At 44.5% G+C, this 16,459-nt stretch overlaps 1 protein-coding gene across 1 annotated transcript in view; it reads left to right on the top strand.

The window, feature by feature from the left end:
• LOC129327580 (adhesion G protein-coupled receptor E5-like) overlaps positions 1 to 15,714 on the top strand; it is a 35,845-nt gene extending 20,131 nt beyond the window's left edge. The window contains exons 8-19 of the mRNA XM_054976334.1: positions 1,169 to 1,261; positions 4,641 to 4,815; positions 5,103 to 5,216; positions 6,671 to 6,870; positions 7,201 to 7,392; positions 9,169 to 9,360; positions 10,470 to 10,690; positions 11,129 to 11,195; positions 11,957 to 12,048; positions 12,949 to 13,117; positions 13,427 to 13,534; positions 14,581 to 15,714. Coding sequence (XP_054832309.1) covers positions 1,169 to 1,261; positions 4,641 to 4,815; positions 5,103 to 5,216; positions 6,671 to 6,870; positions 7,201 to 7,392; positions 9,169 to 9,360; positions 10,470 to 10,690; positions 11,129 to 11,195; positions 11,957 to 12,048; positions 12,949 to 13,117; positions 13,427 to 13,534; positions 14,581 to 14,613 — 1,656 coding nt within the window. The 3' untranslated portion in view covers positions 14,614 to 15,714. The remainder of the gene's footprint in view (positions 1 to 1,168; positions 1,262 to 4,640; positions 4,816 to 5,102; positions 5,217 to 6,670; positions 6,871 to 7,200; positions 7,393 to 9,168; positions 9,361 to 10,469; positions 10,691 to 11,128; positions 11,196 to 11,956; positions 12,049 to 12,948; positions 13,118 to 13,426; positions 13,535 to 14,580) is intronic.
• Positions 15,715 to 16,459: the final 745 nt, after the last annotated feature.

The raw sequence follows: 16,459 nt of genomic DNA, 5'->3' as shown, positions 1-16,459 counted from the left end.
GTTCCCACTGGTGGACAATTTTCTTCCCTTTATGTATTGTACACCACCTATCAGCTACATACTTCCTGTCTTCTCTAAAGCGTTTCTGTGAATCCCTGCAGTTTTGAAGCAACAAAATCAAAGTATCTATAAAGTATACCTCTGTGGAAACAGAGATTTCAAAACCTCCATTTACTGAAAATGGGAATGTTTTTGTTATTGGAACCATCTGTTTTGAAGTTCAGCAGGGCTTTTTTCCTGAGAAAAGAGGTGGTGGAACTCATGGTACCATATGCGTGTGTGCGCTTTCAGAACTGCGCGATGACATCATTTCTGGGAAATGATGTATTCGTGCAGAGTGTGGCCACCCCCAGGAGTGCTCCTGCAATTCAAGTCTGCTCGCCTCCCTACCCCAGGCCAATTCGGGCCCGATCCTGGCCATTTTGGGCGCGTTTCGGCTGCTTTGGGCCTGAAGCAGCCAGGATTGGGCCACTGCCAGATGAGGGAGTGTCCCTTGCCTGGCAGTGGCCTGATTCTGGCTGTTTTGGGACCGATGCTTGCTATTTCAGGCCCATTTTGGCCTTTTGGGGCCCGTTTTGACCCAATTTGGGCCCGAAATGGCCAGAATTGGGCTGCTGCCGGGCAGGGGAGTGTTCCCCTGCCTGGCAGAGGCCTGATCCTGGCTATTTTGGGCCCAGTCCTGGCCATTTCTGGCCCATTTCATCCATCTTGGGCCTAATTTGGGCCCGAAACGGCCAGGAGCAGGCTGCTGCCAGGCGGGGTAGTTTTTCTGGCTGTTTTGGGCCCATTTGGGGCCTGAAACAGCTAGGAGCAGGGGGGGGGGGCAGTTTAGAGAACTGCCAGAATGCTGTTCTGGAGCGTTCCAGCAGAAAAAAAGCCCTGAAGTTCACTATTAAATGCATCAGAATATAATACTTGCTGTGGGCTTGTCCTTTAAGTACATCTTGTATATATGTAAATGTAGTGAATTCCAGCCATTTATATTTTTTCCCCAAATCCCGCTCCTGATGGTTCCCATGACCTCTTTCTTGTTCCACCTGTAACTCAGCAGCATAACCCATAGCCATAACCATTCATGCTTTGCCTTAAACTGTGGTTCAGCCTCCTCTTCTCACCCTAGTTCCCTTCCATCTCCGTACGCTGGAGTTTGGGGGGGATTGTTTTGCAGACATTCATCTGCAACTTTACAGGACAATTGGATAGCATCTGCAATTCATCATGGAGTGCACAGAACCATAGAGATAAAGAGATACTCCTGAAGGTATGTTTTTTGAATTTCCTTCTGCTCTGCCACCTCTCCTTTCCAATATTTTTATATTTTTAAATTTTTTTGTATTTATTAAATATATTAGTTAGTAAACTGGATTTTGGGGGCAGAGGCTAGCAAGTAGTGCTGTCCAGCCAATTTCCCCTGTTTATGTATATACACCCTTTAAATAAGTGGTACTCACATATTACATATTCATAGTTCCTAAATTACATTGTGAGAACATGTGTCCCTCCCCTATGGAACCCTCATCACCTCTCTCCAATAGTGGCAGAGAACCGAGAACAGCAGATCCATTTCAGAGCTGAATTAAACAAGACAACTGCATTAATTTATGTTGGCCAAGGAACATCTGAAAGAAGAGAGGAAAGTCCCAATTGGGTACATAATAAAATGCCATATGAATGTCTTTTAAAAGTGAAATGTAGCCAATATTTACATAATTATTTCAACTGGATTACTGACCGCAACCTTTTCAGTGTTTTCAAATGAAGAATTTAATTTTCCTAAATGGAAGCATTTCATGACAGGTCTGAGAAACAATTTGGAGCATAAGAAAGGAAAAGGAACATTATCCTGTTTAGATGACCTCATGATAACAAAATGAAACAAGGGTTGCTTGTGCACTAGCAGTGTAATCCTATACAGACTTACCTAACAGCTAGGATTGCACTACAGGACACTTTTTTGGGCTGCTCAGTTATTCCGTTTGCACACTCAGCTGCAAGTGAATTGCACTTAATATAGCACGGTATTCCCCATTAAAAATTTAGCATGGGCAAGATCCTACTGTGTGTTTATTTAGAAGCAAACGTATTCAGCAAAGTTCCTCTTCTCCCTGGCAGCTTTCCTTTTTATTGCTTTGTTTAAACCATAACTAGTTATTTCCTGTGGCTGCAGCATTCCTGAATCACCGATTAATTAACAGAGCAGGGGTGGGAAAGGGGGCTTAAGTACAGTGTTTCATTTTCAAATCCATTACACACTTTAAATTTTTTATGATTGTAATTTTGTAATAGCAATATAACTATTATAAAACTGTAGTAAAAATGAGTTACTTTGCTTGTAAAGTGAAAAGTAGTACTTAATTTATCTCCTCAACCCCCAAATTGATAATTGATTAATAAATGCTGTGGTGAGTCAGCTGGAGAGAACTAAAAATAATTAAGCTAGAAAAAAACAAAACTGTAAAGGGACAGTAGCCTTGAGAAACCTCACTAACAGACCATCCGCACTGGACAAGGTAGATCTGTAATTGCATTTCATTTTTTTAAAGTGGTCACAAATCAGGTCTGAAAAAAGATAGGGCAGTAGGGAAAACTCTGGAAAGCAGTAGCTTGCCAAAAGCCTTATCTGGATTCTCTGTTAAAACTAAATGAATGAATGATCAATCATTCATTCAAGATCCCTGCCTACCTCTAAGTTGCTCAGAGCAGTGCACATGGTTACCCTCCCAACAGTCCTGTGAAAGGTAGGTTACTCTGACAGAAGGTGGCTGGTTCATTGAGCTCGGTGGCTGAACGGGAATTAGAACTCAAGTCTTCTCAGTTATACTTAAGCATCATAACAGCAATACCCGCTCCCCAGTTTGTTGCCAATTTCAGATTAAACATCTAATGACGAAGCAACCTGGGTGAACAATTAGGTCAGAAAGCTGGAAATTAGTCTTCATAGGGTGAACAAGATATCTATGTATCACAATAGCTGAGACAAAGTGGTCTTTCTGTGGTATAATAGGCCTGGAACTTGAAGCAGACATTTCCTGCTTTGAATGTTAAAGATTAGATGTGCAGATATATGTAAAAAAGGCACTTTTTACATATAGGATGTATCTGAAGATTATTATTTTGGCAAAGGACCTTAGACTGTATAAATCTAGTTATGGGCAGTGTTATTCCAATGGATCTAGTATAATGTTAATAGGCTATCTGAAGGGGCTAGACAAGCAGAGTATTTAGGAAAAGAAATGGAGGCTTTAATGCCTTCTAATCATCAATATACCTAATTCTCATTGTTGCCAAATCTGTGGATACATAAATCCCAAGACTGGAGCCATGAACAGACAAGACAGATCTTTTTCAAACCTGAGAAAAGCCCCAGGTTTGCAGAAAAAAGTGAAATGTGAAAAAGATACACTCAGGGGGAGAGGTTACCCCCTGCACACAAATAATAGAAGCAGTGCCTGTAGCTTTAAGAAACAAATGTTCTCTGTGGCCATTGCTGGGCAGCTACAACAGTATTGTCAGCCTTGGTTTCTGTCAGTAAAAGGCAGGAGGAGGGGACAGAGCCCTTGTCCACACTGTTTTGGCCTTTGAGGGAGGCTTGGAAGCAACCATGGCAACTTGATACCATGCAACATCCATGACTCATCCAGGTCCAGCTGCCCGCTGCTGTTCAACAGAAGCCACTCCATGAAAGCCAGTGGAGCGTAGTGGATAGAGTTGCAGACTAGGATCTGCGAGATCCAAGTTAAAATCCCTACTCTGTCATGGAATCTTGCTAGGTGATCGTGGGCCAGTCATGCTCCCTCAGCCTAACTTACCTTATAAAGTTGTGAAGGGAATGGTGTAAGCTCCTTTAGGCCCACATTGTGGAGAAAGGTGGTGTATAAATGTACTAAATAAATATAAATATAGCTGAATATGAGTGGCAAATAAAATGTAGGTTGATTGGTGGCTGGAAATCAGAAGCAAGCAGAGAAAGGTGATAATATGGGGGTTGCTAGGAGGAGGGGGAAAGGCAATCGTGTGGGGAAAGGGATTTGGGGGAACTTGCCCCTCACAAGTCCTTGTGGCTTCCTGCCATGTAACTGGGCCTTGCCCAATGGCTGTCACTATGCAATTTGGCCAGGGAGAGACTGCCAGGGGTATAGGAGAAAACTGAAGACACGGGGCGAGATAAAAGTAGGTCAGCTGTTGAGTGGGAAGGAAGCGGGAAAAGGTGAGAGGGTATGGGAGCTTTCAGGAAAGGAAAAGAAGAAATAGTGAGGGGGGAATGAAATGCCCTCTGCAGTCTTTATGCAGAGAAACTTTTCTGTTTCTCTCCCCAAATTGAATCTTGGCACTGGACACACTCCCAGTCCTAATTACAGCAAGATCTACTACACTTAGGTGCATTGGCTTGTGATTCAAGGCAATCAGTGTTTCAGAATCTGCAAGTAAATTCATATAATTACATTCCTAGTTCCTGCTATGTGTTTAAGAACCAACATACCACTGAAATTTATTGCAAGTCTTCATACTTAAAAAGTACTAAAAATGGCTGAATTAACCTGTATTGATATTGATCATGCTCCCAGTGAGTGTGAGAGCTTGAAGGGTATGAGACCAGCCTTGCCCTTGAGAGCCAGTGATGTAAATATCTCCAATTTTAGGATATGCTGCATCTGCTGGATGAACAAGTGAGCTCATCTGCACTGAAGAGTGAAAGCAAGGAGGAAAGACACCACAAAGTCACTGAACTGATGAGAGAGGTAGAGTCCTGGCTCCGGCATTTTTCAGCCACCCTGGCCAACACGTCCATAAGCATTGAGTCCAGCAAAGGCACAGGTTCGTGTGCAGGATGTTTTGGGTAGTCTTCGGCTTCCCTAATGACAGAGACCAGGATCCCCCTCTTTCCTTTCTATACTCTGTAGTACTTCTAGGTATGTGTGTTAAGGGGGTAGAGGATGACAATAGAAGTGTCGTTCCTTTTCAGTTCCACTCAGCTTAATACAAGATCTAACCTCTGTTAGAGCAACTGGGATATCTGGAAGAAAGTGCTGTTTTGTTCAATGATTGCTACCCCTGTCCTTTTCTACTAAGTGTTCACCTTGACTTGGTTCTTGTCATTCCAGAGCTGGACATGGAGATCAGAACAGCTGGAAACCTCAGACAAAGCTCCGTGTCACTGCTGCAGAACGAAACACAAATGGAGTTAAGCTGGAATGTTTCAAACAGAGAAGACAAAGGTAGGTAGCTTCCCCGTGCCTCAAGAACAACTGGGCCTCTTCTCCATTTAAGTTCTCCAGCTTTTTGTAGTAACAGAAGTCACTACACTGTGGCTACAGTTGCATGGAGTACCGATACAGCTGTAGCTGCAGTACAGTGCCTTCTATTACTAAAAAAAGCTGGAGAACTTAAATGGAGAAGAGGAGCAACTCACCTTGTGGCACAGTTGCAGTGCCCGGCATTACCCTGATGGGGTCTGACTCTGAGAGCTAAGCTACAAGAGATGAATTACACAAGGAGGAGCAGGTGAAGGGAGTCCCAATGTTAGCTGAGGAAGCTGAGTTTTAAAAGAGATTGGAAGGCTTTGTCAATTTCCCCTCTCTACAGAGCCAGGGGAGATCCCTGCTCAGAGGGTTTGTTAATTTCCTCTTTGCCTAAGGCTCTGTCAGTTTCACCTCCCCTTCTAGGAGGCAAAGAGGAATAAACAAACCTGAGCAGCCATCTCCCTGGCTCTGTAGAGAGGGGAAATTGACAAAGCCTTCCGATCTCTTTTAAAACAGAGCTTCTGGCTAACATTGTGACTCCCTTCACATGCCCCTCCTCGTGTAATTTGTCTCTTGTAGCTTAGCTCTGAGTTAGCAGTGACTGACTCGGAAAAAGATTGTGGGGTTATGATGGCCAGCTTAATGAAAATGTATGTTCTGTGTGCTGCTGCTGTGAAAAAGGTAAATTCCATTGTAGGGATTATTACAAAAGGCATTCAATATATAGCTACACATATTTTAGTGCCCTTATATAAATCTGTGGTGTAGTTACATTCAGAGCATCGTGTACAATTCTGGTCACCCCATCTCAAAAGGGTAATGTAGAATAGGAAAGGGTGCAGAAAATGAGATCCAAAATTATTAAGAAGTTGAAGTACCTTCCCTACTTGAGTTTAGAAAAAGGCAACTGTTGCACAATCTGATAGTTGTTTATGACATTGGAGGTGGTATAGGAAAAGGGGATATTTTCGCCCTCCCTTATAATACTAGAGGATTCCTAGTGAAATTCATTGGCAGTAGCTTCAGGACAAAAACAACAAATACTTTAGACAGTATATAATTGAGTTATGGAACTCATTATCACAAGATTTGTGATGGTTGATTGCTCAGGTGACTTCAAGATGGATTGGATAAATATGTTCATCAGTGGCTATTAGCCATAATGTTGAGAGTAAACAGTAGGGAGACATGTTGCCTTCAGGTACTCCTTCTGGGCTTCCATGAGAGATCTGCCTGCCTCTATTGGCAACAAAACACTGGACTAGGTGGACCCTTGGTCTGATCGAGAAGGACATGCTCTTGAGGGACATCAGAGGGGGTTTGTCAGGTGTGACTTTCTCTTAATGTGGCATCACAGGCGGCAGCTGCTGAGCCCTCTGTTCTGTGGGAGCCAGTGCTTTCTATCTGAATCGCCACCTCTGTGCTTTCAGCCTTCAGTCTGATAGGCCTGCTCACATATCAGAGCCTCGGGCCTCTTCTGACTGGAGCTCGTATTGAGGGGAGCGAACGGGAGGCACGCCAACCCAGCTATGAAATAATACTGTCCAAGGTGGCAGCAGCTTTTATAGGCCATGAAAACACCATGTCCTTGAACATCTCCGTGAATTTTACTTTCAACCATACAGAAGCTGTGAGTAGTTCATTCTCCCCTTCCTCTTTACCCTTCCTGCCTGTTCACAATAGATGATCATGTTTCCTTTCCTGGCTTTGCGCAATAACTGCCATTTCCCTTTTACACAGGGAAATTCCCCTTTACATGCCAGAGGAGAAGGAATATTGTCCTAGGTGCTCTTCTGGTTGGCTCACTCCCAAATCTTCCTGTTTACATCTTCTCCCTCCACATGCGGTGAAATAAATTCCAGCCTGTCAGTGCTTTCTGACATTCAGCATTCACATACAGATCCTTAGAATGTATGTCCTCAAGCCACTGAGCATGAATCTCATTCCTCTTGCTTATAAGGTACCTGCCAACCTCAGTTCCTCCTCCAGCAGAAAACTTGAACAGAGGTTGATTTGTGCCTTCTGGGAGCCTGTCAATCAGAGCTGGTCTACAGAAGGCTGTGAACTCTTGGAAACAAATGGCAACAGCACCCGCTGCAAGTGCGACCATCTGACCAGCTTTGCTGTGCTTATGGCCTTCTATGAGGTGGAGGTGAGTGGGGGCATGGCTCAGAGGTAGAGCCTGTACTTTGTGTGCAGACTATTCTAGGTTCAGTTCCCCAGCCTCTGTAGTTAAAAAGGATCCTGTGTGTCAGTGATGTGAAAGAGCTCTCTCTGCTTGAGACCCTTGAGACCCAGTTACTCAGAGAAGACGATACAGACCTTGATAGAGCAATGGTCTGACTCAGTATATGGCAATTCCATGTGAATAGAAGTCTTGATTCTTTTCTGTTTACTTGATTTATAGCCCATCTTTCTTGCAGAGATTCAAGGCAGATTACAGAATAAAAAACAATGCTTCCCTTGATATTAGCAGTTTTTCTTCTTGTGTACTGATTTGGAGGAAGCAGACGGTAGATTTCAAACTGCTCGGTGGAATGTTAGGATCCATGCCAATGATTGCAGGGCTTGAAGTGAGCTTGGGAGAGAGAAGGAGATGGGAAAGAGCTTCAGACATGGGGAAGGTTATATGGTTATGAGGAGGATGACACCTGCTAGTTGTGCTCCCAGTGTAACACCTAAAGAGGAAACTTGCACGTCTTCCACTGTAGTGGGAGTAATGCACTCTACACACATCTGCTAGCCACGCATCCCTCCACGTGGCTCTTCTAGAATGTAATGCCACAAGCATGAAAACGATGCATGAGTCTGTTGTGCTTTCACTGAAGCGGGGGAACATTTGAAAGCACCTGAAGGAGTTCACTGGAGGGAGGGGGCGGAGCCTGTGTGAATTTCTTCTTTGTATGCCTGGTGTAACCTCCTAACAGTGGATGTACAGACCAGAGCTGACTTCACAGCAGTCAACAACTGGCATGGCCATGGAGCTCAAGGACTGGCAATGACACCACCATCTTGGTTTAGCTCTGACGTGAACTCCAGATGGCAACCGACAAGGAGCAAAGAGGAAGTGGTGTGATGGCTTTTTAGTGTGATTAGCATATGCTGCTTCCTTCAGCCAGCCCAGCTTCCACAGCAGCCCCCTCCTCGTTGCTGCCAGCTTGGCCTCCAGCCCCCTCACTCCCTCAGGGCCCATCAAGTAAGCAGAGCAGAGGGGCAGAAGCCCCGGAGCAGGACAGCACTGGGAAAGGAGGAGGCAGAGACAGCAGCTGGGGGCAGAGCAGAGGGGGAGGCTCTTTAGCGCCTGGCTGTGGTTGAGTGTACTTCACTGCCTAGCATAGCATGAGGCTGTAGCCAAGCCCCCTGCCTACAGGAGAGACAAGGGAGTGAATTTCCAACATGGGTACCAGATGAATGAGGAGAAAGGGTCCCATGGGTACTCTGGTGCCCCAAAGCCCACAACAGCATAGAGACCGGCTGCTTTTGAATGGTACCTTCCTGGAGAAAGCACGGAGGCAGCGAGTAGTGTGTTTGCTAAAAATGTTTAATGACTTGCAGTTTTAATGGGCAGCCTGGCTCAAGGACATAGCTTGGCTGAAGCAGGCTGCCCAAAGAGGAGTGACTTCTCCATCTTCAGATTACACAGTGGGAGTGGGTTAGCTTTCAAAAGCTTTACTCCCATTTTCAAACCCTCTTTCTGGCAGCATTTCCAGGAGCCAGAAACCAGCTATCCATGCTGTCCTCTGTCATAATATCAAAGTGTTCTCTCCTAGATGGCACAAACTGGAATTACTGTTCTCTTCGTCAGCTCTGGTTTACTTGAGTCCACCAGGAGGGGGTTCTGTTCTGCGCAGATTGGCCCAATTGTAGATTATGGCTCCTTTTCTGCTGGCTTGCACTGCTCTACCTTAACCATTTGTCTTCATGGCAGGACCCGGGACTGGAGGTCATCACCAAGATTGGGCTGATTTTCTCCCTGATCTGCTTGTTCCTGTCCATCCTCACCTTCCTGTTTTGTCGCTCCATCCGAGGCATCCGCACCACCATCCACCTCCACCTCTGCCTGACACTCTTTGCTGCCCATGTCATCTTCCTGGTGGGTGCTGGGAACACTGTCAATAAGGTAACTGACCAGGCCCGGCAATTAAGATGCACTCTGTGCAGGTATCTGATGAGAGGCATTCAAGGGAAATGGCTGGGAGGGAGGGAGGGTGAGAGCAGAGGGCCCTTCTGTGGGATTCCTCTGAATGTGGGAGGCTCCCAGTTTCTCCTTGGGAGCGTGGGATTCTTGCGCCGATTAACGAGTATCCATTCTGTGTAGCTGTTGGAGATTTAAAGAGTTAGCGCATTGGAAATAGACAGACTTCTCTGGTTTAGCTCTAGAAAAATACTTTTGCTACATATCAGGAAAAGGGTACATTGGTTAGAAAATAAAGAATAGCCAACTATCTGGCTACATCTTGATGGTCAGAGAGAGGAGACAAAGAGCAATAAAATCTTAGTATATGTTGCTAGCTAATTCCCCCCACCCCCTGCCCAATAAACTGGTTCATCCTATAGATAATCCTAGACTCCTTCATTAAGACTAAAGACTCCCCTTTCTGTGGCTGTCAGCTAAGTGATGCTATGCTAAATATCTGACTAAACAAACAAAACAACAGTTTAACTCTTTCATGACTGAGTATAAGGCACTTGCTAAAATCCCAACAAGCATTACAAGGACTTGTGCCTGCTCCTTCAAAGAGGAGCAGTATGTAGTAAAACAGATAAGAACTGGCACCTTCTGCAGATTGCATGAGGCAGGAGTGCAGCATTATGTCTGAGGAAGGCACAGAGGGCACTGCAGTGATGCTAAGGGGCCAGGTAGCACAGTTGCCTCCAGGGGTCCCGCTTTATCGAAATAGATCTTTTGCATCTTCCATAATGGAAACTCTTGCTTCCTTTTGCAACTTTTACCACGTCCAGACCTGCTCACAGCAGCAGGCCAGATGTTGAAGCCTCTCAGAATCAGCAGCTTTTTCTAGGAAGGCAGAGCGTTTTGCCGAGGCATCCTGCAGTCCCCGTTTCACTAGAGAGAAGAGTGAAGGATTACTTGGTTAGATAGCTGATCTCCAATTAGAACATTTCAATTTCTAGGGAAGGCTTTGGCCACTACAGACCTAGATCTTTGTGCAAAAGTCCTCACTGAGTAGCCTTTTCACAGTCTTCCTTTGGTCTTGTCTCCTCTTCCAGACAGCATGTGCAATAGTGGCTGGGCTGCTGCACTACTTTTTCCTGTCTGCCTTCTGCTGGATGTTACTGGAAGGTGTGGAGCTGTACCTGATGGTTGTTCAGGTCTTCAGAACCCCCAGTCTCAAGCACTGGCACCATATGCTCGTGGGATATGGTGTCCCAGCGGTCATGGTGGGCATCGCAGCGGCCATCAACCACCAGGGCTACGGCACAGAAAAACAGTGAGTCCCGGGGTTACAGCATGTACCCATATGGGTGCATGTGCATCTGAAATTTGACCACCAGAACCAGTGTCCACACCTGTGTAACCCCTACATAGTATGTTGGTGCTTGCATCATTTAAAGGGTGGGATAGTGTTGTTGAGAGAAAGGCCAAGGCTGGATTTGCTCTTGGATAAGAAGCGAGCAAAGTAGCAGCACCCATCAAGCGCTAAGCAGTCTACTGTTAGGTGTAGCTGCTATTCCTGCACCATTGACAGTGAAGTTACCATTTGTGAACTCACATAGGAAGGACAGCGCAAGGTTGTTTTAAACCACCTGAGTCCCTTTTGAGCGAAAACATAGACATATAATTTTAAGTAAAGATTTCCCAATGGGTAGAAAACTGCTATAAATACTAGTGCATCCCCAAAGCCTCACTTTCTGCTTTTCCTCTGCAGCTGCTGGCTCTCAATGGAACATGGTTTTCTATGGAGCTTCTTGGCACCTGTCTGTCTCATCATCCTGGTAAAGCCCAGTGAATTCCCAAAGACACCCTCTCTCCCACCTGGATGCCGCTCGTCCCTCCATCCCAACATGTCCACTGTTTTCATTTCTTAATGTACAATCCAAACCTTGTGCAGTCTTCAACTCCCTGGTGACTTACAATGAAATCCTAAAATTTCACTGTAATTCATCTTTGGGTGCAGTGATCTGAGTCAGCTATTTCTGAGTCCCTTTAGCAATTCCCTAGCTGTCTACTTGCACTTTGCTTGAGATTTCCTATTTCACCCTTTTCCAATGGAGGCATCACCTTCTGTATTTTGCCCAGTGCCACACAAATACCTCCCGCACTATGGATCTAAAGGAACTTTCTTCAAGCAGTGAAGCAGCACTGGGTCTCTATGCATCTGGAAGTTATTTCATGCAAGTAAAACTGCCCTGACTGTTTCCCACTGGCTTCCAAGGCACATTCCGTCAGTCTGGGACAAGAAAACATACTGTTCAATGCAAAAGAATTTCCAAATGGGCTAGGAACATTGTGTCCTGTTATATGCAGCATGTTTTTGGCAAACAAGCCCATCGATGCAGCTAACCATCCAGGTTAGCTGCAGTTTCACACATGACTTTATTCCTACTAGTGTATATGCACGTAGGAAAAAAATATGCAAACCAATATGGGAAAAGCTGAAATCTTTGGGGGAAAGCTGAAAAACGTGATGTATGAAGCGGTACTAAGCCCAAGCCTTATCTTTTCCTAACACCACCTTTCTCTCTTTTCTAAACAGATCAATTCCATTGTCTTTGTGGTTACTATCTGGAAGCTTACTAAGAAATTTGCTGACATCAATCCTGACATGAATCAACTGAAAAAGCAAAAGTAAGCATCCACAGAGAAGGTGGTCCTCTCATGTTGTGTATTTTCCCCTTTCGTTTAATGTTTCATTGCTTTCTTTTTGTTTAATAAGCCGCTGCTCATTTATTTTTACCTTTATTTCCCTGAAAGGAAGATGACTCTGAATGTAAGACAACCCTTCTGCCCGCACGTTATAGAAAACACCTTTTAAAAATTGTCCGTACCTGTAATTTTTTTGTGAATTTAACAGTATACCCTCTTTTTCTTGACTGTGCAGTTGCAGGGAAAAACTGCAGTCTCGGGTAATCACAGTATTTCCTGTTGGTTTCAGTGGGAAATGCGTCTACTATTTTTTTTACAGATCTGACGAAATCTTAAAGAACTATACTCTTCTGTCAAAGAATCTTACCTGCTAAATTTCTGGCAGATTTAAGAAAAGACTTATGTTTAATGGGTAATTAAAATTCGTGCTTACACAATCTCCTCCCTTGCAAAGTGTATTTTTCAGTCCCCATCATTTTATTCTCTCCTATCTCCTTTCAAGTCTGAAATCTGCCTAAGCGCTCAACCAGATAGCCAAACCCTAGAATAATTGCTGTATGTTCTCCATTTTTTTTGCCATGACTATAACAAATCTTTTTTTGATTCCTTTTTTTGTATTAATAAATAAACGTACCACCATGAGAGTTTGTGGGACTAGGCATCATTTTGCAGTTTGTAGTGACCTGTTCACGTAATGATGGGACTGAAGTAGAGTTTCTGCTCATATGACATGCTACCTAATTTAAACCCCCCCCCCACCCTGGTTATATCTTGTAGAGAATTAGGCTAAGAATTAGCTGATGTGGTCACCTGACTGCCCCCTGCAAAGGCAGGGATTCTGGCCATCAGTGTAATTGGTGCTCCGTTCCTTTCTGCCTTCAGGGTGCTTGTGATCACAGCCATTGCTCAGCTCTGTATTTTGGGCACCACCTGGATCTTCGGCATGTTTCAGTTCAGTGATCACAGTCTTGTCATGTCCTACATCTACACCATCCTCAACAGCTTACAGGGACTCTTCATCTTCGTCCTGCATTGCCTGCTCAAGAAACAGGTAACTGCAGCATGGGGAAGGGGTCAAGGCAAGACTGCAGAGTTCGTCATTTGGGGACAAGGCTTCCTAGTCACTCCATGCTCTTCAGAAACTGCTCCACAGGCTTCTGTACCCTAACCAACTACTATAAATTCTTTTCCAACTTCTTTTCAGGCAAGGCTGTAAGATTTAATTATTTAAGAAAGCATTTGGGAGTTCTTGAGGGATGCAGTTGTCTGGCTCTAGAGAGCTTTTATTCAGACACCCAGAAACCCTGAAGGTAATTACGATGGCACAAGCACGTCAGTCTGAATTTTATTCTGTGTCCAGGTGCGTGATGACTACTGCCGACTGTTTTGCCAGCGCGGAAGTGGCAAGCCCCAGAGTAGTGACAAGTATTCAGAGTTCAATTCTACAGCAACTTTCAACACATTGCGGGTAAGAGAAAACGGTGAACAGCTTCCTTCCCACCTCACTCACTCACTGAACCTCGGGGAGTCTCCACAGATCCTCACTGGCCCTTGCCGGAGAATCCTGCAATTCTGGAACTCTCCCAACATGTTTTTCAGCCTGGCCAGGGCTTTTTATTTGGTAGCACTGCCCTCTCCTAAAAATTACTCAAGCCGTTTTTAACTATTCATTTTATTTATAGAAAATTTTAAAGTCGTGTATATCCCATCCTTCCAACAGTATCACTTATTAAACTGAGAGCAGAGCCACAAGTGACAAAAGGCACAGATTGGACACTTGTCAGCTTCCCTCAAGTTTTGATGGGAAATGTAGGCAGCTTGGCGGAATGTTGGACAAGTGACAGTTGAAAAGTCCATTGGACAGCAGTCAGAGAGCCAAGCTGCGAGACCAGGACGCCTACATTTCCCATCAAAACTTGAGGGAAGCTGACAAGTGTCCAATCTGTGCCTTTTGTCACTTGTGGTTCTGCTCTATATCTACGATTTTTTTAAAAAAACGAATAAACTGAAACTCCATAATAAAACTAGAAACATCCCCCCCCACACACGACTTCCATAATTACAATTTTATCAGGTGTGATAATTAACCGCAGCTGAGTGTCCAGAAACATTCTTTCGTCCAATAAGCATCTGCGAAAGGCCCTCTGAAACAGCCAGGTTTTACTGGCTTTTCTGAAGGCTGAAAGGAACAGGGTCTCGCAGATGGCCTCCCTGGGACTATTCCGTAAGAAGGGAAGGGGCAGATTTCAAGCCTCAGCTACCCCCTCCCACGAAGAGACTGACGGGCTACTCTTAAGCCTGCACACAAGTCTGTACGAAGAGAGGTGATCCTTCAGTGCTGGGTGGGATTTCACAGTCCCCAATATAGATATTTTTGAGGTTCCTTTGTGAGGGAGAATCCCTGGGAGATCAAGATTTGGGGTGGAGAGACAGGAGATGGAGAATAAAAAATACATTGATGGCACAGTAATATAATAAGATATTGGATTATTCCATACTCTTTGTTCCCTGCAGCCACAGAAGTCTTCTCAAGAATCTGGAATATAGCAATTGCTCCTGAAACATGTTCCAAAATTGCAGCTTTGCACATGAGAAATACATCCCATCATTCCAGTAGCCTTTTTGCTGGTGGAGCTACACTGCTACAGGCCCGCTGCAGCAAGGACGATAAAACTGCATGGAGGCTGCCAAGAGCCTGTGTAGGATCCTACAAAGGCGGGTTCAAGAACTGGACCAATAGTATTAAGCTGATGTTGCTACCGGACAGATGCTGCCTCTGCAGAAAACTTCTTTCTTCTCTGTGCTGGTACAAAGAGACTCGTCTCCCAGCTGAAGCAAGTCTATAAAAACAAGGGTACTTGTGCACATGACACTTTCAGAGACCCTTTCAAGAGAGAGCATTTGGTGCCAGTTGGGTACACGGACCCTGTGCATCACATGCTGGTACTGGCTGATCAGAAATTTGAATTTTGCATAGATGGCACACACAGCCACTGGAATTGTAGAGCAAGTAGAGTTTATCTCCCTAGTCACTCCATGCTCTTCAGAGACTGCTCCACAGGCTTCTGTACCATAACCAACTACTATAAATTCTTTTCCAACTGAGTTTCTAGAGTGGTAATTATCCAGTTGCAGCAAGGAAACTTTCAGTACTTGAAAATCTGTACCTCTGGTATACTTTTGGCTTTTACTCCTTATGCCCGTGTGCATATATGTAACGTTAGGTGCAAAACACACTTCATACTGCTGATGTACTAGGCACTAATTCCCCAAAGCTTGTGATGCGATACTTCTGTCAGCTTCTCTACATTCTAAATCTCACGCATTTGCTCTTAAGCATGAATCCACAATTGTTCAGTGCAGCAACAAGCAGTCTAGTTAAGGAGAAATATATTCTACATACAGCACGTCCCTGTGTGGAAGGACAAACATTGACCAGAAATGGGAGGTGTGCCCCTACCATATCACAGCTTTGGCACACAGCTTCACTGGATTGTTGCTAGTAGCCCTGAACCTAATTGACCAACTTTTTTTTTAGTATGATTCCCTCACTGGCTAAAGGTCAGCCAAAACGGAGGCTTCATGGAGGTGGAAAACCACTCTGGGAGCTGTGTTACATAATTCAGCAATTATCTTCTGCGCTGAATACTTCTGGCAAACATCTAGTTTTGTTATGTTATGTTATGTTAGTTATGTTAAACGCACATAGCATTTAATACTTTCTCCCTATACATTCACAACCCAAAGTAGAAAATCCATGTCTGGGCTGTATTATTTCAGAGCAGGAACTATGATTGTATGAAGAGCTATTAATTGAAAAGCCAGTAGAAAACAAGATGTTTAGGAGAAGTGTTCTGTGACATTGAACCATCTATCTGAATCATAAGCCTCTAAATCAGTGGTACTCACATTTGCAGTTACTATCAACCTAAAGAGCTTCATTTACTTTCCCTGGCATGAGGCTTTCAAGCTCACCCATTTCTTAGGTGGTGGCTGTTTCAAGGTGGGAGCCATGTGCCAACCAAAAGCCCTGCTTACTTTATTGAAACAGTGGAGGAGAGTGGTCAGCAGAGCCACATGTGGCTTTCCCGGTACAGTCCCAGTGCTCTAGATACTGTCTGTAGTACCACCCTGCCCTATGCTTACCACCACAGCCAGAACTAGGCCTTTCAGAAAATACAGCAAGACAAGACTGAACAGCTTCAGTTAACTAACAATTTAAGCTTTAATTCGATTTGCATGTCTCCAGATTAAATTTAGGAAGGTGATGATGCACAACGTAAGAGGAACTCCAAGCTGTTTCACAGCCAACGTGTCTTATTTGGGTTCAAGGATGAAATAGGTGTCAGTCTGCAAGACCTGAGCAAAGCTGTTAATGATAGGATGTTTTGGA

Source organism: Eublepharis macularius, chromosome 4, assembly GCF_028583425.1.
Source record: "Eublepharis macularius isolate TG4126 chromosome 4, MPM_Emac_v1.0, whole genome shotgun sequence".
Classification (NCBI taxonomy): domain Eukaryota; kingdom Metazoa; phylum Chordata; class Lepidosauria; order Squamata; family Eublepharidae; genus Eublepharis; species Eublepharis macularius.
Note: the sequence above shows the minus strand (reverse complement) of the source record. Positions and strands in the feature narration are given on the sequence as shown.